At 42.8% G+C, this 26,902-nt stretch overlaps 1 protein-coding gene across 2 annotated transcripts; it reads left to right on the top strand.

Annotated features, from left to right (window-relative positions):
- The first annotated feature begins 11,356 nt into the window (after nt 1-11,356).
- On the top strand, nt 11,357-22,025 carry LOC103294602 (vitamin D 25-hydroxylase). Of its 2 annotated transcripts, XM_008151003.3 has the most exons (5): nt 11,357-11,581; nt 16,368-16,509; nt 18,792-19,424; nt 20,252-20,581; nt 21,702-22,025. In XM_008151003.3, the coding sequence occupies exons 1-5, from the start codon at nt 11,357-11,359 to the stop codon at nt 21,875-21,877; spliced, it is 1,506 nt and encodes a 501-aa protein (XP_008149225.1). In that variant the 3' UTR covers nt 21,878-22,025. The 2 variants fall into 2 exon arrangements, with proteins under 2 accessions (XP_008149225.1, XP_054581188.1); XM_054725213.1 differs by lacking the exon at nt 11,357-11,581 and having other exon boundaries at nt 16,433-16,509; nt 19,201-19,424.
- Nucleotides 22,026-26,902: the final 4,877 nt, after the last annotated feature.

Below are 26,902 nucleotides of genomic sequence, written 5' to 3'. Positions count from 1 at the left end.
CCCCCCCCCCACTGTCTTCATCCATAGGTGTACGATTTTTGTCCAGTCTCTTCCCGTACCCCCCACACCCCTTTCCCCCTGAGAATTATCAATCCACTCCCATTCTATGCCCCTGATTCTATTATATTCACCAGTTTATTCTGTTCCTCAGATTTTTAATTCACTTGATTTTTAGATTCACTTGTTGATAGATAAGTATTTGTTGTTCATAATTTTTATCTTTACTTTTTTCTTCTTCCTCCTCTTCTTAAAGAATACCTTTCAGCATTTCATATAATACTGGTTTGGTGGTGATGAACTCGTTTAGCTTTTTCTTATCTGTGAAGCTCTTTATCTGACCTTCAATTCTGAATGATAACTTTGCTGGGTAGAGTAATCTTGGTTGTAGGTTCTTGCTATTCATCACTTTGAATATTTCTTGCCACTCCCGTCTGGCCTGCATAGTTTCTGTTGAGAAATCAGCTGACAATCATATGGGTGCTCCCTTGTTGGTAATTAACTGTTTTTCTCTTGCTGCTTTTAAGGTTCTCTCTTTGTCTTTTGCCCTTGGCATTTTAATTATGATGTGTCCTGGTGTGGTCCTCTTTGAATTCCTTTTGTTTGGGGTTCTGTGCGCTTCCTGAACTTGTAAGTCTATTTCTTTCACCAGGTGGGGCAAGTTTTCAGTCATTATTTCTTCAAATAGGTTTTCAGTATCTTGCTCTCTCTTTTCTTCTGGCACTCCCATAATTCTGATGTTGGTCCGCTTAAAGTTGTTCCAGAGGCTTCTTACACTATCTTCAACTTTTTGGATTCTTTTTTCTTTTGGCTTTTCCGGTTGAGTGTTTTTTGCTTCTTTGTATTTCAAATCTTTGACTTGATTCTTGCATTCCTCTAGTCTGCTGTTGGATCTCTGTATAATATTTTTTATTTCAGTCAGTGTATCTTTAATTTCTAGTTGGTCCTTTTTCATATCCTCGAGGGTCTCACTAAATTTATCGGCCTTTTCTAGGAAATTCTTGAAAAACCTTATAACCATGGTTTTGAACTCAATATCCAGTCGTTTGTTTGCCTCCATTTCTTTCGTTTGTGATCTGTTTCTTTGTCTCTGCATTTTCGTTGCTTCCCTGAGTTGGTAGGGTGGCTTTGTGTGCTAGGTGTCCTATATGGGCCAGTGGGTCGGCCTCCCAGTTACCTGAGGTGGACACTCTTGGTGCACCCCTTTGTGGACTGTGTGTACAGCCTTGTTATAGTTAAGTCTTGATTGTTGTTGGTGTCACTGGGAAGAATTGACCTCCAGGCCAATTGGCTGTGAGGACCCACTGTGTCTATAATGGTAAAACTGCTGCGCTGGAGACACACTTATGGGGCAGCACTTGCTTCAGTGGGGTTTTTGTGCTCACTGAGTCTGCCTCTTGAATGTGTCACTTATGGATGTGAGTAGTTGAAATCTGGTGTCGTCTCACACTGACCACTAGATACACTAGCTTCTGGATCTCCAATGGGGTGCAGGTCAGCTACTGTCTGAGGCCACCCAATAGGAGCTACAGCGAGAACTACAGTTTTATTCTCTTTGCTTGGGGTTTGGAGGTTTTGGAGCTGTCTGACCAGAGGTGTAGTTTGTTTGGTTAAGCTGCGATAGGGAAGGCCATTTATATGCAAAAGCCGCTGAGTGGAGCTTGAGTGGGTTTGTAGATTGTGCAGGACAGGGTCTCAGGGAGTCACTAGGCTAGGGCATGGCAAACAGCAATGGCTGCCAGTCAGCCATCTCTGCATCTCCACGTTTCCAAGTCCCAGCATCCCGTGCCCCAGCGCAGTAAACAATGATTGCTGGGTGCACCTCTGCAAGAAAGCCGCCCTCACTTTTCGACCCGATGGCAGACAGTCCAGCTTCTCCCCGTAGGAGTTTGGGTCCCCAGCGTCTCCCCAGAAACTGGAGTTCAGAGTAATTGGGAGCTTGTCTCCCCTCGGGTTGAAAGAAGCAGCACACCCAGACACCCGCCACCTGCCTGATTCACGCGCCTCCGTACCTCAGCTTTTCAGCGCTTGTGCACGTCTCAATGCTCTTTTTCTCTTTCCTTCTAGTTGTAGAACTTCCACTCAGCCAGCTTTCCCTTGGTTCTGGGTGATAGACGTTTTGTCTTTTAGTTGTAGATTTGAAATTGTTGTGCAAGGCAATAGTTTAGGTGTTTATCTATGCTGCCATCTTGGTTTCTTCCACACCACAACACTTCTGACACCAGATATGTGGAGCTTCCTCAGCCAAACAATACTCTGTGGCGTGGACTGGGTGTTATACGATTTAACTCAATTCTGATGCTCTTTACCTGAAGACAGTGTCAGATTCCACAGGTTAAGGGCTCAGTCCTACAAGACTCTCCTACCCAACTTCAGACACCAGTCACAGGTAGAGGGTCCCCAGTCTGACTTGGCTCCACATCATTTCCCCACAACCCCCTCCTCAGTTTTAATTAATTGGCTAGAGTAGCTCAAAGAACTCAGGGAAACACATTTACCAGTTTATTAAAGAATGTGATAAAAGATGAACAACCAGATGAAGAGTTACATAGGGAGAAGAAACCATAATGCTCTCCCCTGAGGCAGTTGCCAAGCAAGACAAATAAATGCTCATTCTCCTACCACTTTGTTTTTAGACATATAACTAGACTCAAGTCTCAGCAGGTCCCTAAAGATGAGCTATAAAGTGTGACCCATGCCCTAACTTGTTTGGCTCAGTAGATAGAGCGTTGGCATATGGACTGAAAGGTCCCAGGTTTGATTCCGGTCAAGGGCATGTACCTTGGTTGTGGGCACATCCCCAGTGGGAGGTATGCTGGAGGCGGCTGATCGATATTTCTCTCTCATCGATGTTTCTGTCTCTCTGTCCCTCTCTCTTCCTCTCTGTAAAAAATCAATAAAATATAGTTAAAGTGTGCTATACTCCAAAAGAACTACTTGAGTTTTCTAATTTGCATAAGCAGAAATCTGAGGAATGTGCCTGGGAATGGATACTAACAGTGTGGAATAATGGTGGAAAGAGGGAATAAGGTTGGACCAGGTCAAATTTATTGATATAGGCTCAATAAGGAGAGAGTCTGCATTTAATGTTGCAGTTTAGATTGTTAGAAAGGACTCTTAAGTTTGTTTAGTTGTCTGAAACATGGACCGAAAGATGGCCCACAATGAGCAGGCTGGAAATGCGTTACCTTCTTTGGTTTAACATTGAGGAAGGGATTCTGAGGCTTAAGGAGATTGGAATGTTAGAGTGACTTTGTCATTTAAGACTCACTCACTTACATTGGGAAAGTCCAGATGCCATACCAGCACTGAGAGAAATTTGTGAGGGGAGCCCTAGCATTCCTGAAAAGCTCCTTGCCTGCTCCTTTCTGTAGGCCAGACCTTATGATGGGAAGGAACTGAGGCACTCCATTGGAAAACCTAAACGCAATGGGAGTAATTGGGTCCCAGGATGGTAGGGGCTCAGTGATGGTACTTACTGCCAAGCGCAAGGTGGACATGATTACTATAATGGACAGCAGTGTCAAAGCAGCAATCAGAACAGTCTGACTCACACAGAGCTCTCGTATTGCCTAATTAATCGAGAGGTTCCTAGAATTGAAATCAATAGCAAGCCTACTAAATTTTTACTTAATCTGTACAAGCAGAAAAAAGTTCTAGGTTAAGTGAACAAAAATCTAACCTGAGTCATGAAAACAGAGTTACGGGCCCTTAATCAATTCTCAGAATTGAGCAAGTTTAGAGACTCAGAGTTCTTTGAATGAAGAAGCGGTCCTCTTAAGGAAGGGCCCTGGTACACTACCTAAAATGTATACTGTTAATCTGCCTCCGGCCCTTTACCAGGATCACTGTACATTGCAGAGAAGTAAATAATCAGATCCTTCAGGAACCACTGAAGTGACACTAATTCCAGGAGACCTGAAACATCACTGTGTCCCTCCACTCAGAATATGGGATCCTGAAAGTCAGGTGATCTGTGGGGTTTTAGCTCAGGTCCATCTCACAGTGGTTCTAATGGTTATTTTCCCATTTCTAATATTTATAACTAGAGGCCCGGTGCACGAAATTCGTGTACGGAGGGGGGTTCTCCCTCAGCCCAGCCTGTACCCTCTCCAATATGAGACCCCTTGAGGGATGTCCGACTGCCCGTTTAGGCCCGATCCCACTGGGATCGGGCCTAAACGGGCAGTCGGACATCCCTCTCACAATCCAGGACTGCTGGCTCCCAACTGCTTGCCTGTCTGCCTTCCTGATTGGCCCTAACTGCTTCTGCCTGCCAGCCTGATCACCCCCTAACCACTCCGCTGCCAGCCTGATTGATGCCTAACAGCTCCCCTGCCAGCCTGTTTGCCCCCAACTTCCCTCCTCTGCCGGCCTGGTCACTCCTAACTGCCCTCTCCTGGAGGGTTGATCACCTTCAACTGCCCTTTCTTGCAGGCCTGGTCCCTCTCAACTGCCCTCCCTTGCAGGGCTGATCCCTCACAACTGCCCTCCCTTGCAGGCCGGGTGCCTCCCAACTGCCCTATCCTGCTGGCCATCTTGTGGTGGCCATCTTGTGTCCACATGGGGGCAGGATCTTTGACCACATGGGGGCAGCTATATTGTGTGTTGCAGTGATGATCAATCTGCATATTATTCTTTTATTAGATAGGATAGAGGCCTGGTACAGGGGTGGGGGCCAGCTGGTTTGCCCTGAAGGGCGTCCCAGATCAGGTGGGGTTTCCCTTGGGGTGTGGGGCGGCCTGAGCGAGGGGCCTGTGGTGATTTGCAGGCCGGCCACGCCCCCTGGTAACCCAAGCGGAGGCCCTGGTATCTGGAATTTATTTTCCTTCTACAATTCAAACTTTGTAGCCTGGAGAGGAGCCAAGCCAAGCCTGGGGCTCCCTCCGAGGCCGCAGCCATTGTGTTGGGGTTATAATTGAAACTTTGTTGCCTTAAGCAGGTGAGCCTGGCCAGGGTGTGTGGAAAGCTTTGCTTCCCCTGTTGCCGGCGGCAACCCTGGCCTGCTCTCTCAAGATCCATTCTGCCGCCATTTGTTTGAATTTGTTTACCTTCTATAATTGAAACTTTGTAGCTTGAGTGGAGGCTTAGGCCTGGAAATGGCAGGCGGAAAGCTTGGCCTCCTCTGTTACCTAGGAAACCTTGCTCTCTGTGGCTGTAGCCATCTTGGTTTGGGTTAATTTGCATACTCTCTCTGATTGGATGGTGGGCGTGGCTTGTGGGCGTGGCTTGTTGGTGTGTCAGAGGTATAGTCAATTTGCATATTTGTCTATTATTAGATTAGATTGGAACAGACACACTTAGCAGAATCCCCACATTGGTTTCCTAAACTTTGGGGCAAGGGCTGTTATGGTGGGAAAGGCCAAGTGAAAGCTATTAGAATTGCCTCAACCTAAAAAAAATAGTGAACCAAAAGCAGTACTGGCACAGCCGCTGTGGCTCAGTGGTTGAGCATCGACCTGTGAACCTAGGAGGTCACGGTTAGATTCCCGGTAGGGGCACGTGCCCGAGTTGTGGGCTCATTTCCCAGTGTGGGGTGTGCAGGAGGTAGCCCATCAATGAGTCTCTCTCATCATTGATGTTTCTAGCTCTCTCTCCCTCTCCCTTCCTCTCTGAAATCTACAAATATATATATATATTTTAAAAAGCAATATTGAAAGACGAAAATAAATAAACAAAAAGCAATAATGTATCCTTGGAGGGATTACAGAGATTCATGCCACCATCAAGGACTTGAATGATGCAGGATGATTCCCACACATTCCCTATTCAACTCTCCTACATGGACAGATGAACCTTGGAGAATGACAGTGGATTATGTTAAGCTTAACCAGTAGTGACTCCAATTGCTGTCGCTGCACCATCTTCTGCACTCCTAGTTCTTGGGCCTTTGGACTCATATTTATAACTCTCCTGTTTTTCAGGACTTCAGATTCAGGACTTCTACATTACATCACCAGCTTACTTAGTTCTCCTCTTGGCAGATCATGGGCCTCCATAATCACATGAATCAACTGCTATAATAAACTGCTCTTATGTATTATATCTCTATCTCTATCTATGTCATCTATATCTATATCCTATTGGTTTGTTTCTCTGCAAAAACCTGACTAATAAATTTATCAATTCTACATTTGGAAATATACACCAAGAAAATGACCTCAAACAGAAAATTCTGAATGAAGAAAGATGTTTATTACAACGCCATTTATATAACTTTAGCCCAAGAAAATGTAAGGACATTTTGAAAGTTTGACTATAAAACTATATAAAAGTTTGACGAATTGTAATATTGTGTTTTACAGATATCAAATATAAATATGATGTCCTTAAACTAAACCTTGATGCCAAAAATAAGATACTTATGTTCTACAAACTGTTAAGCTTAAATTCAGTAATAATATTCCCAATATTTCTAAATCTAAAAATCAACATTTATGCAATTCTACCATAGGCTTTTTACTAAAATACTTAGTTAACAGACTTCTCTATTTTCTGCCATATTTGCTAAGACATCTGGTTCTCTGATACTATGGTTGTGCTCAAAAGTCAGGTCTTTCAGGACCATACTGCTTATAATAAAAGATACCATTACAGTACATAAGTTTCCCAAAGACATCAATGTGTGAGAAACTCCCTGTTTTGTGGCAGAAATTTGCGTATTTACTCATTGATTTCAGAGTGAGTACTACATTTTCCTACATCTAAGTAAAAGAGACAAACACTACACACCAGCAGAAAATTTCTCAACTCAATTTATTCTGTGTTGATGAATCTGCTTAAACAAATCAATCCATTTTACTCAAATTGGAACTCAAACATCTGTGAACTGACTTTGCATTGGAGTGCCTCATATTATCAAATCTTAGGTTTAAACCACTCAGCTGAGGCAGCCTGAGAAAGCGGAAAGAACAAAGCCCCAGCAATGGGCAAATTTTGTTCTAGTTCCTGCTACTAACTCAGTGTGTGACCTTGAGTGTCATTTGTCCACTCAGGGCCTCAGCTTCCACATCTGTAAAGTGGAGCTTGATTTGGACTGAATGCTCCCTAATGTTCCTTTCAATTCTAAAATCCTCGAAAATTACTGTAAACTTCGTGCCACGTTAACCCTACATTACTTTTCTGTAATACCAGTTCACTCTATGCCTTCCAGAATTGTAGCCAAGAGGTACAAGGATGTGTCATTGCAGTGTGAGGTATAATCAGGAAAATTCCTTCACATCCCACCTGATATGGAGGAGTAAGTGATTCTCAGAAGAGACAGAAAAAGCAGAAAGGAGCACTATGCCCTTCACCAGCAGTAGGGCTCATTCCTGCTTGTTTGAAACAGACTCGTATTTGTGTCTGGGCTCATGCTTCTCTCAGTATACATTTTCTGCAGATGGCACAATGCCTTGCTATAGACAAATGCTTTCCAATGTGATTGCCTGATGAATAAACCTAGAGGCAAAACACATCTTCTGCCGGAGCCTGCAAATTGGCACAAAATACTCTCCCCTGAGGGCCCTGTAGGGAGAATTCCCAGGTACATCCTGCCAATCATCCAGCATGGATTTAGGAACTGTGGTGTGACTAACAATGAATTAGGGTATTAGAATTCAGGAGAAAAATAAGACAGGGATCCTACCCTCCAGAAACCCAGTCATTCTTATAAAATCATCAATGAAAAACAGAAGTTACTGAAAGGTAAAAGCTGATCTGAGTGATAATGTGCCTAAGGGCTGGAGCAACTCAAGTGTGGAGGCCATTATGGTCCAGAGCATTTGCATAAGGCTCCCCAGTGAAGGAGGCTGAAGTGGGATAATTTGGGGATAGGCAGAAAATAGGAAGTCTTACTGGCCCTCCATGTCCTGCAGGCCCAGAAAATTATGCACTTCCTACCTCACACTCAAAATGCTGGTCTTCAAAACCCCAGAGAAATAAATACTCTGTGCTACCAGGTACCTACAAATGTCTCTCCCAAAGGAAAGAAAGTATTTTCAAAGTTGTTGGAACAAAATGAGATGTATATGATATAGCCCTACCTCAGGGCCTGGCTCTTAAGAGAGTCAGGGAAATCAAAGTGTGCAGTCTAGTTCCTACAAACCACTTTGTCATCCAAATCATCGTTTCGGTACCCTGCCTCCCAGGGATGGGACTAAGGTGGGATAGGTGAAGCATTCACCTCAGGAGCAAAATTTAATGGGGCACCAAAAAGCTCAGTAATGAAGATAATACTCTAATATAACAATATCAAAATTAATGCAAAAATCCATCATGAACAAGATATCCAAATTTTAATAAGCCAAGACCAGTATTGTTGCTTTTTTTTCCTGTTACCCCAGGCTCCAAAATGGCTTGACTGGGCACTTCCTCTGGCTCTCACTTCCTCTTCATTCCAGTGAAACACAACTGTGAGTGCCCATAATGGAATGTGAGAAGGAGGCACATTTGTGCTCATTGCATCACTGCCCTGGGGAAGGACTCTCTGGCCAGCTCCCAGGGCACAGGCCAGGGTTTCAGTTCAAAGCCATCTATGAACTGGCAGGGAGCCCTGGAGACACTCTCATTTGACCCTGGCCCTCAGAATGAACCCTGGAAGAATAGTTCCCAAAGGCCAAAAAGAGGCTTTTAATCCTGCCCAGCAGCGCTGGCCTCTGTTGAAATCATTACTATCTGCACACAGAAATGTGAGAGGCATGTACAAGGTTTTCACATTTCTCCAGGCACCCATTCCATCCTGCATAGTGAGGATGGTTCCTGCCAAGAAACAGTGAGATCCTTCACTTCCTGTTCCGCCAAACATCCCTGTCGTGATAAACTCCATTGACAGACATTATCGTTCGCTATCACACTAGGAGCAAATGCAGTGAGCTATTTCTTTTTGCTGAGCACTGAGAGACGATAATAAATGATGACAGGGAAGGATCCATGTTCTGAGAAACTTAGTGATTTCTGAGGACCTGCCTCCATCATTCTCAAAGGGGCGGTAGGGGAGGTAAGCAGGCCTCTCATCAATGCAATTAGGCAGCTGTCAGGATTCAGGCTCTACTCAGCTAGTATATGGCCAGGGGGGATGCCAAAGAAGGAATGTTTCTTAATTTAAATGAATGACAGGATATTTTTTTAAAGGGAATTCTTTTTTTCTTTTTTTTAACATAAATGATGCAAGGGGGCCACTCTTGAACAGAATACCAATACTGCGTAACAGTGTGGCCAGACTGATGACATTGGGGAAGGCAGGGAGGGCTGACCTCGGGCTTCCCATGGGTACCATTCCTCTGTTCCTGGTGCCTCAGTGGCATTGTGCCACACCCGAAGTCCCAATATCCATCCTTGGTCATCTCCACTGGCCTTTGTTATGTCACTGAGGACTAGATTTAGCAACAATCTCTTACAATTTATCCATTTCACTAGAAGATTCTTGATTAATAAGAAATTTATCTCTAAAGATAAAATACCAGGCATTTGTATTTTACAATAGGCAGATATTTCATGGCTAAAAATCCTGTGAAACATACCCTGTTTCAATAGGTTGATATCCTGTACCTGGGGATCCTGTGAAACTCACTTTCAGACTTTGGGGATGTCCTTACGCCAGAGAGTGAGCACAAAACTTTAGACAGTGAGAATGCTAAGGTTAACTAAATGGTTGTCCTCATTACCAGTGTATTTGCATCAGAGATACACAAAGTATGTGGACAAAAATAATGGGGGCTACATACTGAACCTGACAAGCTTGGGGAAGGCCTGCATGGCGAGTCATACGATCTCAGAGATCAACCACGTAGGATAGTTTGAAATAAAAACTTCCTAACTAAAAGCAAATTATGGCATGTAGTCATGTCCTAGGCCAGTATCTTTCTTGACAAAGTCAAGCTTTGCCCTAGCCGGTGTGGTTCAGTGGATAGAGCTTTAGCCTGAGGGCCTAAGGGTTTGGGTTTGATTCCGGTCAAGGGCACGTAACTTGGTTGCAGGCTTCTCCCTGGCCTGGGCCCTGGTCAGGGCACATGCAGGAGGCAACCAATTGGTGTGTTTCTCTCACATTGATGTTTCTCTCTGTCCTTCCTCTCTCTTCCACACTCTCTTAAAAGATCAATGGGTGAGGATTAACCAAAAGATAAATAAAAATAAAGATCAAGCTTTACCTTAACTGAGCCTGTCTATTGTCTTTTTGCATCTATAACATGCCTTTGGAATGTCAGAGTGATCCCCTTTTTCCGGACTTTTCAGGGCACAATTTCCCACCAGAGCAGAGACCACAGAACCCTTCATTGTTATCCTGTCCCTCACTTACCATCTCTATGTGCTGTAAAAATTGTTAACTATCCTATATCCACCAATGTAAAAGAAGTGTCTATCCATTTCACTCTTTATCCAATCTCCGAGATTTCCCCCTTTGCTTTCTCCAGCCAACCTAATCTACCACCAGTGGAGTTCATGTAACTCTTTTACATGTAACTCTCCTTTGATTTTAATGAATAAAATAAGGTGCAGAACTGCCTTTCTCTGGAGCATTTTCTCAATGTGTTGAGATTGTGCTACCCAGCAATTGTCATTGGTTTGGCTCAAATAAACTCATATAAATTCTTACAGATTTGGGCATTTCTTACATTGACAAGTGAGAGACTGGACACACCCTCAGAGGAAAGAGCTTGTTTATATGTGGGAGACATTGCTCTTGGTATTCCCTCTTTTGGGAGATTTTCCTCAGGTTTCCCTCCCGAAGTAGGGAGAATAATGTCCTCCTTCACCCCACATGTGCCCATGTCCTAATAACCTGGGACCTGTGAACATGTTAGGTTTCATGGCAAGGAGTAACCAGTCTCGGAAGACCAGGAAGGGAGAAAAGATGTAATGAACTCAGATTACCTAAATATTGCGTGATCACAGTTTTCAAGGGATCACACACAGAAATGCCTGGAAACAGGAGGAAAGAGCAGATGAGAAGTAAGATTATTTTTTATATTGATAGAGCAATTCTCTAATTGAGATTTTGAAGATTGTCCGAGTCAGTATTGATAAGCTCTCCAGGTTTCCTAGTTTGAAATGCGCAGACCAGGTTCCTAAAAAGACCCTCTGGGCTGGCCGCAAGGTGCCTAGCCCGGCGAGGGAGATGTCAGCCCCCTGAAAAGGCCTCCAGGCTCCGTGCCCCGCCTAATGGTGCCCGCCCAGGGCCAGAGGGGCGCGCCCACCTCCCCGCAGCCAGCTCTGAGCCTGGGAGCACAGAGGCAACTGACCCCAGGGCCCAGGGCCTACGCTCGGCCAGCCATTGGCCCTGAACCCGGGGCGGGACCTCAGAGTGTCGGGCCAATGGGGTGCGGCGCAGCAGGGGCGAGCCCGTCCCAGGGCGGGAGTTCGCCGGCCCCACATCCTGGCCATGTGGGGGCCCCGCGGAGCAGAGGCGTGCGCGGGGGCGCTGGGCTTCGCGCTCTTCCTGCTGCTCTTCGCCCTGGGGGTCCGCCAGCTGCTGAAGCAGAGGCGGCCCGCGGGCTTCCCCCCGGGTCCGACGGGGCTGCCCTTTATCGGCAACATCTACTCGCTGGCAGCCTCCGCCGAGCTCCCCCATGTCTACATGAGGAAGCAGAGCCAGGTGTACGGCGAGGTACAGCCCGTCGGGCCGCGGGCAGGGAGGGCCCGGGCCTTCCTCCCGGGTGGGCTGACGGCCGCTCCGGGCCCGGACCCCTGTCCGTGTATTTCCGGCTTTGTGGGAAACCGACTTCCTGGGTCGGGAAAGCCCTCGAAGCCGCGCCCCCGCCTGAGGCACTCCGCCTGGGCCTGACCCAGACCCGCCCCACGCCCCGCGGGCTCTTGTCGTCCCCTTAGCCGCCAGGTTGGGCTCCCGCGCCTGCGCAGTGGGCCTACGGGCTCCATCCCTCCTAAGAATGAGTTGGGTTCCAGGTTCCAGCCCACGCATCTTGGGAAAGTAGGCGTGTGAATTCTGGGACCGAGTTAGTAGGTAATAGATTCTTGGATGTTTGCATTTAAGGAAGGCTGTTTAGGCGTTTGCTGTGAGGATTAGCAAGTACTCGGGAAGGCCACAGCGAAGAGGTGGGCTCTGGTAAATGATTGTGAATGAGTGAATGAATGACTAAAAATCCGTGGCTCTGGTAAATGATTGTGAATGAGTGAATGAATGACTAAAAATCCGTGCGGAGCTCCACGGCGCAGGGCGGTCATTGTCGGGCTGACAGGCCAGGAGCATCCTCCCAGCAAACACCCAGACTGCACCTGCTGTGGGCCTCCTTCCACTGTGGACTCCTTTAAACTCCCAAGGGCCCAGCGGGGAGCCCTCTGCGCCTCCCTTCTACAGAGGAGGAAACTGCCCCCAGAAATGCCCGGTGACCTGCAGACAGCCACCCCGCTGCGCACCCCCCGGGGAAAGGGCCAGGACGCAAGCCTGTGTGTGGGAGTGTCCCCGCCTGACCTCGGAAGCAGGCAGACGTTTCAGAGCGCTGGCACGGACCCAGCTCCCCGGTTTTGTTTTGAGTCCATTCATTTATGGGCAACAACAAACCAGACTCTTGCCAGGTGCTAGGGGTGAAGAGGAGAGGGAGGCAAACACAGCCCCACTTCAGGGAGTTCCAGTAATAAGAGGGGGAAAAAATCAGTCTAATTGTCCACCACAAGCTGTGGCGAGGGCTTCGAGGGAACAGTACAGCAGGGCTGTTTGGCAACTGTTTCAGGTTGAGGCTTCAGTCCTTATTTGAACCAGGTTTTACAAGAATTATTCTAGGTTTCTGCAGCTCCCTAATGGTTTCCATCGCTAAAAGGAAGCTGGCCTGAGGAAAGCAAACACACAATTCTTAGATTTTATTTTGTACCCTCCAGTTCTCCAGGAATTGAGTGTATTTCCATTAATACATTTGATCTCTGCTGTGTTGGTACAGAACATCATAATATTCTAGAGAAATCATTAGCTATGAGAGCAGGAAGCCAGATAAAATTTTACCTTCTTTGAATCTTAATTTTTCCTCATGTGTGTAATGAGAATAATAACTGAGAGCAGTTAAGTGCTACTCAAATATTCTTGCTTATTAATTGCAGAACAATTTATTAGGCCTACGAATTCAAACACATTTTATTTCTTTTTTTTTTTAAAGATTTTTAAATTGTTTTTTTTTAGAGAGGGAGGGAGAGGGAGAGAAAGAGAAACATCGATCTGAGAGCAAAACATCCATTGGCTGCCTCATGGGGATCCTGTCCAGGAATTGAACCCACAACCTTTTGGTGCACAGGAAGACTCCCAACCAAGCCACACCAGCCAGGACTCAAACATATTTTAAAATCAATTTTTTTGAAATGGTGTCTTTCAGAATAGGAATGTGTTTCTTATATATAAAGATTTGAACTGAAAGGAATGCTATATTTACATTGAACACTTTTCTGGAAGGGAGTCATCTAAGTCTCATAATAAATTACAAATTAAATTAGAAACATGCCGGAAAACTTATCTTGGGATGGGTAGATTTGGTTCAATGGATTTAAGAATTTGGCATGAGTAAATGGCTTTATTGCTGGTATAGCTGTGGTTCTTTACAAATAGGGCTTTTTACTGGAGGTGGTAAAATCAAGCTCTTTTTAAAAAAATATATTTTATTGATTTTTTACAGAGAGGGATAGAGAGTTAGAAACATCGATGATAGAGAAACATCAATCAGCCGCCTCCTGCACACCCCCCACTGGGGATGTGCCCGCAACCAAGGTAATGCCCTTGACCGGAATCGAACCTGGGACCTCCCAGTCCGAAGGCCAACGCTCTATCCACTGAGCCAAACCGGCTCCGGCAGCAAATCAAGCTCTTTTAATAGGCAGGAGAAATAGAGGAAAAAGAGAAAGGAACAAAAATGAAGAAGATGTGTGCATTGAAGAGTAGACACTGTTTGCCTGACTCTGCATAAGACTTGAATGCTACCTAGCATTACCTTTTAACTACAGCAACATTTGGTCTTTATCTTAGTGGTGAAATACCCTTAGAGATCTCCCATTATCTTAGAGGTGTTTCCCAATTCTGACAATGTCTCAAAGTTAGTGTAAGTTGTTAATACACTATACAGTTATAATATACTATACAAAAATTTTTTGGAAGTGGAAGGAGACTGTTATCTCCTATACTTCTGGGAGATTGTAGAAAGTTGTTTATAGGGCTTATTTGTAAATGGAATCTTTTTTGCACTATCTTTATAATTTGGAAATGTGTGCTAGCAGAAAAAAAAAGGACTTGGAAATTGCTTATGAGAACTGACAATCACTTCAAGTGGCGCCTACTTTTATGAAGTCTGTGAGTTCAGTTCTCGTTTATGACTTTTGAAAGGAAAACAACCAGTCCTCAGGTTTTATACATTTATTTTAAAGGCAATCTTAAATAGAAATGTACTACAACAAGAATTGCCAATTCCTTGGAGATTCACTCTTAATATACAAGAGTGAATCTTTCTGCAGTTACTTTCATCTTATTTCAATTTGGAAAAGGATTCCCTAGCCAGTAAAGTGGTAAACAAGTGTTTTTTTACAGATTATGTTCAGGTAATACATGTGGGACAATAAAAGAATTGCTTTAAGGCAAGCGGAATTGACAACTTATTAATTTATTTATATAGTAACTGAAAGGTGAACATGGTAGGTTAGCATGGTGGTGCACACAGGCAGGTTAAATAGCCATCTCAGACGTTGGATAAAGAAAAACTGAATTTATTTAAGGATGGGGGATGGGATATCCAAAGGGAAGGGCTGCACGGGACATTGAGGAGAAGATGGCAGCACCCAGGAGCTGAAGTTTCATCCTTATATGCAGTCAGCAGTGTAGTCGAATATCGAGAGTAGAAGAGACACACAGGAAGAGGAGATTCTCCTTTATATCTGCGAAAATTACCCTTCTGGGTAGGTCCTTCCTTTTCATTACTGCCTCGGGAACTGGAGAAGTCCCACCTTTGCTCAGCTGAAACCCTTACACTGCCACTTTTGACTAATACCACTGCTTGTGGCAGGCAGCCATGCTCCTTCCCCAGGTTCCAGACGTACCTTCTGCTCAGCTGGCAGGGCCTATTCTTGTGCCAAAGACTCCATTGCTCATCTGGTTGATTCTTGTGCCAAAAACTCCACTGCTCAGCTGGGCCTATTCTTGAGCCCAAGACTCCATTGCTCAGCTGGTTGATTCTGTTACTGTTTGGAGGTTTCCATCAGTATTGCTGCTATAACTACTTCTGCTGAATTTCTATTCTCTGCCAAGACTCTTGGTCTTTTTGTTTTTTCCAAAGTAGTGTGAACCTTGGCTAACTCAGCTCTGCCTGTTTGACGGTAAAAAGCTCTCGGCCAACTCCTGAGAGGATGGGGATAAGCATTCTTTGCCTCCCACTGATAAGGTAGCACTGTTCTCTCACTGGACTAGTCCCTTATGGGCCTGGGTATAAGAGGTGTGACATTGTAAGTGAACCTGAGGTGATACAGAAGAGAAGCTCCAGCAAGGCGTAGCATGGATATTCTGTCTTGCCTTCCCCTTCGCTGAGGGATGGTCACCTGTGCCTGTGTGGTGAATGCTGTGAAAGGAGACAGCATGGAGTCACTTGTGCTAAACCCCATGTCAGCAAACCAGGACTTAAGTTCACTGCAGTTTCAACCTCCCCAGGAATGTAACCTCTGACCAGTCAACCTGAAATTACTTGGTCAGCACTAGTCAGGGAATGTGCTGGACAGATGTCTTTGTTCCCCTTAGGAGTGTGACCTTGCCTGAAACAGTGCATTGTTTGCTAATTTCCTTTGAACACTTCCTTTCTACCTTTAATTTTTTTTCCTTTTCTATGGCTCTTTGGAGCTCCTTTCTCCTTATTAGATGGAATACTGTCCAATCGTGAATCATTCAAAAAGCCAATTAGACCTTCAGATTTACTCATTTGAATTTTATACTTCAAAGTTGTCTCTTATGCCTTTGACAGCCCCTTTTCCTAAGTCCGGAGTAATAAATGATATGTAGATGGTGATGCTTCTCCATAAATCTTGGAAGTAAAAGGAAATTCCTAGATATCATTGAATGTTTTAAGTTGGAATGAATCGTAAAAGAGCATCTGACTCAAGTACCATAGTTTCCATGGCAACCCTGACGCCCCAGAAGGTTAAGGGTTCTGCACAGGGTTTTATATTTTTTTAATGGCAAAGTTTAAGCTAGAATCCAGGCCTTCTGAGTCTGGTACTCTTTTCATTATATTATTTGAAAGATTATGTCTTCAGGCATCGAATGCATAATGAAATCATAGTGTTCGATATGCCTTGTAGAGAGAAGGCACTCTACACATTATCAGTTGAGAAGGAAATAAATGCCTATGTTTTCAGAGAAGTGACAAATCTGGGAGAGCTGCTTAGTACATGTTAATTTGTTTTTCTTTTCTTCCTCAAAGATCTTCAGTTTAGATCTTGGAGGTATATCCACTGTGGTTCTAAATGGCTACGATGTAGTAAAGGAATGCCTTGTTCATCAAAGCGAAATTTTTGCAGACAGACCATGCCTTCCTTTATTCATGAAGATGACAAAAATGGGAGGTATGTTTATTTTTACCTATTTAGTGATTTACTAAACTATTTCAAATCATATTTATTATTTTATGTAAATTTAGCATGTAGAGTTTGCATTCTATTGTACTGATTAATAAGAGGTATTTATTAATCAATTTAGGCTACAAACCAAGTATTTGAGGACTTTCAGGCTCCATTTCAATCATACAGGGGTGGGCAGAACTTGTTTTACATTTATGAGTATGTGAACCACAGTTTATCCTCTTATGATTATTTATTATTGTATTATTTTCCATAGGAACAACTGTAAGCCTACTTTTGCCTACCCCTGTATTTTAGACTGGTACATACTAATTCTATTGTAATCCAGTTTTAGTAAATATTGTACATAATGTTTTAAAGAATTAGCACTTAATCTATGCAAGTTTTGTGAAACAAATTAGGAATACACATATGTGCATGCACACTGGTGGTGCCTTTTGAAGCCAGGCTTGGGTAGATGGTGACATTTTTACTATCATTTTGCTTATAAGATTATAGAACCTGAAGCAGCCATTCTTAGCTACTAATCAGTATGCTATATAAAAACGGAATTGTGGCATTTGTGTAAAGGACTAGGATTTTATATGGTTTAGTGTTGATCAGTGTTGGAGGAGTCCATATTTAACAAGGGAAAAGGGCTAAATGCTAACAGAACTGTTGAAACAAAAAGTCTAAAATAGAATGCTGAAGTCAGATGCAATGGTTTTGATACATCCTATATAATAAAAGGCTAATATGCAAATCGTCCTCTTGAGGTTCAACCCACTGGGAGTTCAACCACTTGCTATGATGTGCACTGACCACCAGGGGGTGGCACGGAATGAAGGAAGGCCCCGGCCAGCAGCCAGCTGGGGAAAGGAAGGCCCCGGCCAGCAACCAGAAGGCCCCGATTGGCTCTGATCACTGGCCAGGCCTGTGGACCCTACCCATGCATGAATTTTGTGCATCGGGCCTAATGAATACATAAACAAATGGAACAACAAATCCATGTTTCTCATTCTCACTCATCTCCCCCCCCCCCTGTCTCTCTCTCTCTCCTCCCCGCTCCCCCTCTCCTTCCCTGTTCTGTCTCTGAAATCAATCAGAACTACCATTAGCCCCCTGTTGGGGAACACGTTGCCCAAGCATACAAGTTGCCAGTGTAGGGTTATAACAAGGCTCCTCTGTGCCTTCTTGAACATGTATACCTTTACCCATGGTTTGCTCTCATCCCAGTGCCTTCCATTCGATCAGCTGTCCCCTCTGCCATCAGTGATCTCTCCCCAGTACCTGCTTGACTTACTGTGTCATCTCCATGTCTTTACTTGTGTCACCTTCTCAGTGAGGCTTTCTCTGGCCACACTACCTGCTTCCTTGCTGTATACTTTACGTGTTCATTTGCCTCTCCTCACGAGTATGTAAGATCCGCGAGAGTAGGGATCTGTTGCCTTTTTTGTTCACTGATATATCTATGACATTTAGAACACTGCACTGCCTAGAACATAGCAGGTGCTTCATGAATACATGTTGAATGAGTATTTGTTGAATGAATAGTCATCTGGGAGTATGGAAAGAAAATGAAATGCAGAAATATAAGATCACTGCACAGCACTAAAAACCCCATTATGGATGGCTAACTTTATCATAATCTCCAAATTAAAAATTGTTGCACAAAAGTTAATGGAATGTAGATTACATAGGTACCTCATGTAGACAAGAGAACATGACATTTTTTATCATAGTTATACCTATGTATAAATTATGAATGAAATGTTGAGTTAAGTACATGTTACCCCTAACCACTCTGCCTGCCAGCCTGATCACCCCCAACTGCTCCCCTGCTGGCTTGATTGATGCCTAATTGCTCACCTGCCGGCCTGACTGCCCTCAACTGCCCTCCTCTGCAGGCCTGGTCGCCCCCAACTGCCCTCCCCTGCAGGTCTGGTCACCCCCAACTGCTCTCCCCTGCAGGTCTGGTCCCCCACAACTGCCCTCCCCTGCCAGCCATCTTGTGTCAATGTGGGGTGGCCATCTTGTGAGGGCGTGAGGGTCAATTTGCATATAACCTATTTATTATATAGGATATTCTGTAGCTAATGAGTAGCAGGAAACAGCTCTTATCCACTGGGTCTAATTTTAGTTTTATAGAAAGATCATTTGGAGAAGAATAACTAACCATCTTTTTTCTTTCTTTTTTTTTTTTTTTCTTTTCTCCATAGCCTTTTTAGCTGTTAGGGACAGGGATTGTAGAAATTATAACATTTTTTTACCTTTTTTTTTTTTTTCAGGTTTACTCAATTCCAAATATGGCCGAGGATGGATTGATCACAGAAGGTTAGCTGTAAACAGCTTTCGCTATTTTGGATATGGCCAAAAGTCTTTTGAATCTAAAATTTTAGAAGAAACCAAATTTTTAATTGATGCTGTTGAAACATATAAAGGCAGACCTTTTGACTTTAAACAGTTAATAACAAATGCTGTTTCAAACATAACCAATCTGATCATTTTTGGAGAACGATTCACTTACGAAGACACTGATTTCCAGCACATGATTGAGCTATTTAGTGAGAATGTGGAGCTAGCTGCCAGTGCCTCAGTCTTCCTATATAATGCCTTCCCGTGGATTGGCCTCTTACCTTTTGGAAAACATCAACAGCTGTTCAGAAATGCCGCTGTGGTCTATGATTTTCTCTCCAGGCTTATCGAAAAAGCTTCTCTCAACAGAAAGCCTCAGTTACCTCAGCATTTTGTTGATGCTTATTTAGATGAGATGGATCAGGGTAAAAATGACCCATCATCCACTTTCTCCAAAGAAAACCTAATTTTCTCTGTGGGTGAACTCATCATTGCTGGAACTGAAACTACAACCAATGTGCTACGATGGGCAATTCTTTTCATGGCGCTTTATCCTAACATTCAAGGTAAGGACTCTCAATCTCAAGGTCTGAACTTACATTTAGGACTCACACATGTTTCAGAGTCTTTGGCCATGTTCAAAGCAGTTTATTTTGGAACTCCTTTAGTGTTGGTCAAGAAGAAAAATATTTAATACTTATAAAATGTTTTATTTTTAAAAAATTAGATTTTTATTGATCTCAGAGAGGAAGGGAAAAGGAAAGAGATAGAAACATCAATGATGAGAGAGAATCATTAATCCGCTGCCTCCTGCACGACCCCCACTTGGGATCAAACCCACAACCCGGGCATGTGCCCTGACTGGGAATTGAACTGCACGCAACCTGATTTATAGGTCCACGGTCAACCCCTGAGTCACACCAGCCGGGCAAGTTTTCAAATCTATTATCTCAATTCATGTAAACACCTTAGAGACAGGTTATATTCTGACTATTTTATAAGTGAGGGAGGCTGAGGGACTGATGTGTGTGCTCAGGCTCATTCACTGGAAGTGGCAGCACTGGGACCTGAACCCTGGTTGTTTTGAGTCAGGTTTTATGCTTTACTATTTTTCTTGCTGAGAGTGAGAGGTTATTCCAATTCTAGGTTTGTTTGATTTTCATTACTCTTACTGTGTTATTCACAACATGGTTACCCAGAGCATTGATTACTGGTAGTAGAAGATATTTGGTATATATTTAAATAAACTCCCAGATCATGAAAAATCTGCATCTGGGTGGACCCATGCCCTACTTATTACTACAGGTTAGCCCTTGTTTACCACAAAGGGAAATTACTTTAGATACACTTTTTCAGGATTGCATAATAACTCGAACACTTTCTTCTCTGACAGGACAAGTGCAGAAGGAGATTGACTTAATTATGGGACCCAATGGGAAGCCTTCTTGGGACAACAAATGCAAAATGCCTTATACTGAGGCAGTTTTGCATGAAGTTTTACGATTCTGTAATATAGTGCCATTAGGGATTTTCCATGCAACCTCTGAAGATGCAGTTGTACGTGGTTATTCTATTCCTAAGGGCACGACAGTAATCACAAATCTCTATTCTGTACACTTTGATGAAAAGTACTGGAGAGACCCAGAAATATTCTATCCGGAGCGATTTCTGGACAGCAGTGGATATTTTTCCAAGAAGGAAGCTTTGGTTCCGTTTTCCCTAGGTAAGTGAACTTTCACAGCGGCATAACTTCAGGACAAAGTATAATGGTGGTTCATTAGTGTAACATTTTTGCTGCTGTTGTTAGTCCTCACCCGAGGATATATTTTTCCCCATTGATTTTTTTAGAGAGTGGAAGGGAGGGAGGGGGAGAGAGAGACATTGATATCACTGTGAGGAAAAACACATCAGTTGGTTGTCTCCCACACACACCCTGACTGGGGCAGTGTCGGAACCTGCAATCCAGATACACGAAAATTTTGAACCCATGACCCTTCAGTGTGAGGGTTGACGTTCTAACCACTGAGAACACCAGCCATTGCATTAGTATAACATCTTAATCTGAAGCTCTCTGTTGCAGAATTCTGTATTTCAACTCGGAAAACATAGCATTGATTCTTACAGGAGAGAATAGTTTAATTAGAGGTCATTAACACCATATCTACTAAAAAATAAACAAGCGTTAATTGAGTATCTAGAGAGAAACTGATGAGAGCTCTGACTTCTGAAACATTTTTGTCTGTGGATTTTTGGCTTGTAATCAAAACTCCAAGAGCTAGAAGGTCAGTAACAAGTAGCTTGAGGAACAGATCCAGGGAGGGGAATGACTCATAATTTGAAGTGAAACAAGAATCGAGCTCTCTTGGCTCCTAGTTTATTATATCTCTTTTCTAAAAATACTGCTTCTGCAGTGAAAAAGTGCACAGATCACAAGACCCTTGGGAGATGGACTGGAAACTCTTCCTTTAATTGGGGAAGGGTACACATTGAGTCATCTGAAATGAAATGACCTTCTCTTGAATCTATAGAACAAAATGTCACACTTCAAATTAGATCTTTCACAGCATACCTCAGGCTCTGTTGCAACGTGCAAGGGAAGTGGGGGAGGGACTAATAAGTTTACAAAGTCCAGGAAGGTAAAGAAATGGGTTCTGGGAGATGAAAAGCCAACTTCTATTCTTTGGAGTTTAAGGAAATTCTTTAATAAGAATAACCTTTTATAATTTTTTTTTAAATTACAGATTTCCGGAATTTAGACATCTATTTTGTAATGTATTAGACATACATTTCGGTAAATATTGTGGATTTTAAAAAGATGACAATGTCTGTTTTTTTCTGTTTAGGAAGAAGACATTGTCTTGGAGAACAGCTGGCTCGGATGGAAATGTTCCTGTTTTTTACAGCATTGCTTCAGCGGTTTCACTTGCATTTTCCCCATGAACTGGTTCCAGATCTGAAGCCCAGGTTAGGCATGACCTTGCAGCCCCAGCCCTACCTCATCTGTGTGGAAAGACGCTGAAAGGGCATGATGTTGTGTGGAATGAGGCCATGTATGTTCACCTCACCCCTGAACCTAGTTTAATCAGTGTGTGTTTGGTCAAAAGCCACAGCATCAGAAAGTTAACACAGATATGTCTTTAGTTCATTTTAATTTTTTAAATGCAGATTATGAGATTCTTTTTAACAAAAATGTATTTTTTATTGGTTTCAGAGAGGAGGGGAGAGGGAGCGAGACAGTGCTCGCGCTGAGAGAAACATCCATGATGAGAGAGAATCATCGATAGATGCCCTCTACTGGAGATCAAGGCTGCACACTTGGGCATGTGCCCTGACAGGGAATCGAACCGTGACCTCCAGGTTCATAGGTCAATGCTCAACACTGAGCCACACTGGCCAGGCCACACAGATTTGATTTTTTTCAAGCTTTTATGACGCCTAAGGTAGAATTATCTCTTGAGGAAAACAAAGGTGCAAATGCCAGGTGTTGCTTAAGATATTAAGCTTTTCCATGGTCGCCTTAAGCAGAGCCTGACTTTTCAGCCTCTTGTTGAGCACCAGGAACCCCTCCTTCCATCTTGCTCCTGTCCTGGGGCTTTACTTCCAAATGCCAGTGCTCTCTCCCTTCTGGTCAGGTGTGTCATTAACAGTTTGTGCGGTGCTAGTCCAGTTTAATAGAGAACTAAAGGAGAAATTAGAACTCAAATGAGTTTGACTACAGAGATATTTTATTTAAGACATGGTGGCAGATGATAGAAGAAATATCTATGTATTTAATGTAGAACCTTCCAGTGTTCTCAAATCTTGCTCCCTGCTATGTCTTCATACTGAGTGTCCATCCCTAAAGCAGCAGTTCTTACAATAATGTATTTAAAATGTAAACTAAATGTAGCAATTAATTCTTGGTAGGTTCAGACAATTTACATAGTACCACTTTTTTCTAAAACCAGTCACAGGGCTTAAAGATTGAATTCTTTTGACTTTTAGAGGTCTTTAAGCATTTCCACGATTATTGTTATATGAGGGACTTCCCATTGATAATTATGCCAGGAACACAAGTGTAAACTATGACTGTCCTGATCAAACAGGTATGTATATTCCAGTTATAGGTTTCTGTTTTAAAATCTTAATTCTTCTAAAGTTGTACATTAAGGATTCGTGCTCTCATAACTTGGCCCATGAATAGTTGCAACCTTGGAGTAAATGCACAAACAGTGACTTCTGTTAAAATATGTTCCCTTTTTGTATGACATGGGGAATAAGAATGTATGTGTGTATAAACATGCATTATGCACTTGTATTTGAATAAAAAGCACTGGCTAGATTAATGTGAACCTAATGAAAATAGTGATTTCCAAGAGACTGAGAGAAAGGGTAGAAGTGACATCTTAGTGTGTTTGACTTCCATTAATTACAATTTTATTATATACCAGTAATTATATTCATTTATATATAATATATAATAAAATATGCATTAAATATATAACACATAAATAAATAAAATTAAAGCCACAATAATTTAAAGATATATTCTTAAAAATTAAATTAATTTTTTTTACTAATTAATACCAAGATTAAATTGGAATCATTTAAAGGTCCCAAATGATTTTAATGTGCAGCTTGTATAAAATACTGTCTTAAGATTCTCCAGCTTTCCAAAACTGACACCTGCAGTAATAAAAAATATCTATATAGTCATATAACAAATAAATTTAATTCATACTTTAAGACAATGTCAACAAAGAACATTCTAGTTTTAATGACAATTCTATTCATTTTTAGAGAATAGGAAATGACATCTGCCCAACTGATTTTTAATGCTAGTATGATTTCAATGTCAAATGCATTATCTATATACAGAAAGGAAAATATATGTCAATCTCATTTATGCACAGAGACACAAGAAAATATCTAGCATGCATACCAAGTTACCTCTTATAAAGACACCAGTCAGATTTGATTAGAACCCTCACAATGGACTTATTTTAACTTAATTAACTTTTTAAAGTACTTGTCTTCCAAGGCAAGCCACATTCTGAGATACTAAGGGTTAGGACTTCAATATATGAAGGGGGTGGAGGGCGTCTCTAAGCTCATAACACCAGGTAGTGAAGAATTACAGGGCCAAGATCTAAACGAAGGAGGAAAGGTGGAATGCCACACTTTTCTTCCAGAGTTGTGAACCAAATCTGAAAGAAACAACTGAGAGGCAGATAGAGTAAAGCACAGTTTTTGATAGATTCACAGAGCTAGGGGATAAAAAATGGGAGAATATAGACTACCAAGGGACTCTAAAAAGCTATATTGCAGCCCCAGCTGGTTTTGCTCAGTGGATAGAGTGTTGGTCTGTGGACCCAAGGTCCCGGGTTCCATTCTGGTCAAGGGCACATGCCCTTATTGTAGGTTCAGTCCCCAGTCGGGGGCTTGCAGGAGGCAGCCAATCAATGATCTCTCTCATCATTGATATTTCTATCTCTCCCTCTCTTCCTTTCTGAAATCTATTAAAAAAAAAAAAAGGTATACTTCAGAGTAAGAGTGGAAAAAATGGGCTTCAGTGGCATTGAAGCTGAGCTCTGAATCACCTCAGTCCCTGGCTGGATTAAGGTGATTCTAGATCCCCAGCTGCTTGCCAGAGGCAATCAGATCCTCTCTGGAGAAAAATGAAAATCCAAGGCCTCAAGTATATCTTGAATTTTTTTTATATACAATATTGTCACTCAATAATAACTAGCATACAAGGAGACAAGGTATTGGTTGGAACCAAAAGAAATAATAGACAACAGAAAAAGACCTTCAGCAGATCCAGATATAATCAGCTGCACACTTTACCATGAACATACTTAATATAGTGGTAGTGCTCTACCATGATTCTGTTTACTAGGTGGATTTGCTCATTCCAACTCTACCCCTAACCCATCCCCAAGTATTAACTGCTCCTACCATTGCCAGGAGAACAGTTCTCAGTTGATGGGGTCATCTCTCCTGGAGTCCCTAGGAGGTTAGTATGAACTTCCCCACTCCCCTCCTCCCTGGAAGGCAGTAACTGACTAATCCAGGAGTATTTAAGTCACACCCACAACCCTTGCCTGAAGGAGGACAATTGTGTGCTCCAGAGCTTCATCCTATGGGACCAGGGTAAGAACTTCAGCCACATAAACACCTTGAGCTTCTTCCCATGCCCCATCCTTCTCTTACAAAATTTGAAACCAGTCAGTGGGTCTGTGGTGCCTGTCACTACTTGAGCCAATTAAGCAGAGATGGGGTTGAATCACACAGGAGCATTGATTCCAATAATGCTGGCAGCATGGGAGAGCAGCAGGTCATCCATGAAAATCTCTCTCCCCCACCATAAGCCAGCTGCTTATATGGGGTAGAAGGACAAAAATCACATGGGAAAGTAGGCAAAGGGAACAAAAATGAATATACAAAAGGAATAAGGCAAAAGGAATGAAAATGGATATAATAGTTACAGATTACAGGCAATCTGGGCTAGGGGTTTGCAAAGGGCAGGCACATCCCATTGTTTCCTTTCTGCAACTAGATTGTTAATCTTTCCATGATAATAGGCTGTTCTCAGATAGGAATGGACCACATTCAAGCTTGACTCCCAGATCCCCAGGGGTGTACACATCCCATCCAGGTTAAAATATGCTTTCTTTAATCAGAACCGAACCATCACGGTTAACAGAGCATGATTAATATTTCTTACAACTATAGCTGGTCTCCACTATTCTATTTCTCCTTCCTGCCCGTAAGAGTTTCATCTAAGAGCTTTCTTCAATAATAGGGTAACCGGACAACCAAGGGGTCCAGGCTGCCTGTCACTACTTGAGCCAATTGAATCATATATGAGCATTTATTCCAATAATGCTGGCAGTTTAGGAGAGCACAGTTTTTGATAGATCCACAAAAATCTTCTCCGCCTCTCTCCATAAGCCAGCTGCTTATATTCGGTAGAAGGACAAAGATTACGTGGGAAAGTAGAAATTACAGGCATGGGAAAGTAGGCACAGTATAATATCATTACAGGTTATAAGTCATGCAGGCTTGGGGGGAGAAGGGGGTTGCACAGAGCAGGTGCCTCTGGGCACCCCAGGACCAGATTACAGGCAATAGGGATTGGGGGTTATAAAGAGCGGGTGCCCCTGGGACTAGATTGTTTCAGTCTCGAGGTTGTAAACCTTTCCATTGCATTCGGATGTTAGCTCCCATGTCCCATATAACTCTCAGCCAGGTTAGAATGTGCTTTCTCTAATCAGAACAGAACCATCACAGTTAACAGAGCATGATTCATATTTCTTTCCCCGCCCCCTGTTTTGTTTGTTTGTTTTTTTAAGAGAAATTAAATGAGTCATGCAAGAGCTGGAGAAGATTCTGTTTCATATATATATTTTTTAATATATTTTATTGATATTTTACAGAGAGGAAGAGAGAGGGATAGAGAGCCAGAAACATCGAAGAGAGAGAAACATCGAAGAGAGAGAAACAGCTGCCTCCTGCACACCCCCTACTGGGGATGTGCCCGCAACCAAGGTACATGCCCTTGACCGGAATCGAACCCGGGACCCTTGAGTCCGCAGGCCGACGCTCTATCCACTGAGCCAAACCGGTTTCGGCTGTTTCATATTTCTTATAATTGTAGCTGGTCCCCACTATTCCACTTCTGCCCCTAACAATAGCAGTTTCACAAGAATTCCAAGCCCAGGCTCTGCTTCTAGGAAACCTAACATGTTTAAGATTGAGAAATTCATAAAAAAATTAAAAACCATAAAAGAAAATCAAGCAAATTCTAAAACTGACCAATAAATTTAAGGACTTAGCAGAAGGATTTTATAGCAGACAGGATACAACTGAAATGTTGTGAAGAAACCTCCTAGAAATAAGTACAGAGAGATAAAAGGATGGAAAATACAAAAAAATAAAAAATAAAAAAAATAAACAGCATAAGAGACATAGGAGATATAATGTTAATATCTAACTTGTGTACTTGAAACCCAGAGCAGGAGAAGAGAAAGAATTGGACAGAGTAATATTTGAAAATCTAATA

The sequence above is a fragment of the Eptesicus fuscus genome, chromosome 13 (genome assembly GCF_027574615.1).
Source record: "Eptesicus fuscus isolate TK198812 chromosome 13, DD_ASM_mEF_20220401, whole genome shotgun sequence".
Lineage (NCBI taxonomy): Eukaryota > Metazoa > Chordata > Mammalia > Chiroptera > Vespertilionidae > Eptesicus > Eptesicus fuscus.
Note: the sequence above shows the minus strand (reverse complement) of the source record. Positions and strands in the feature narration are given on the sequence as shown.

Coding starts and splice junctions, on each gene's coding strand:
- LOC103294602 (XM_008151003.3), top strand. CDS start 11,357: ATGTGGGGGCCCCGCGGAGCAGAGGCGTGCGCGGGGGCGCTGGGCTTC. Junction 16,510..18,791: donor GAAGATGACAAAAATGGGAG/GTATGTTTATTT, acceptor TTTTTTTTTCAG/GTTTACTCAATTCCAAATAT. Junction 20,582..21,701: donor TTTGGTTCCGTTTTCCCTAG/GTAAGTGAACTT, acceptor TTTTCTGTTTAG/GAAGAAGACATTGTCTTGGA.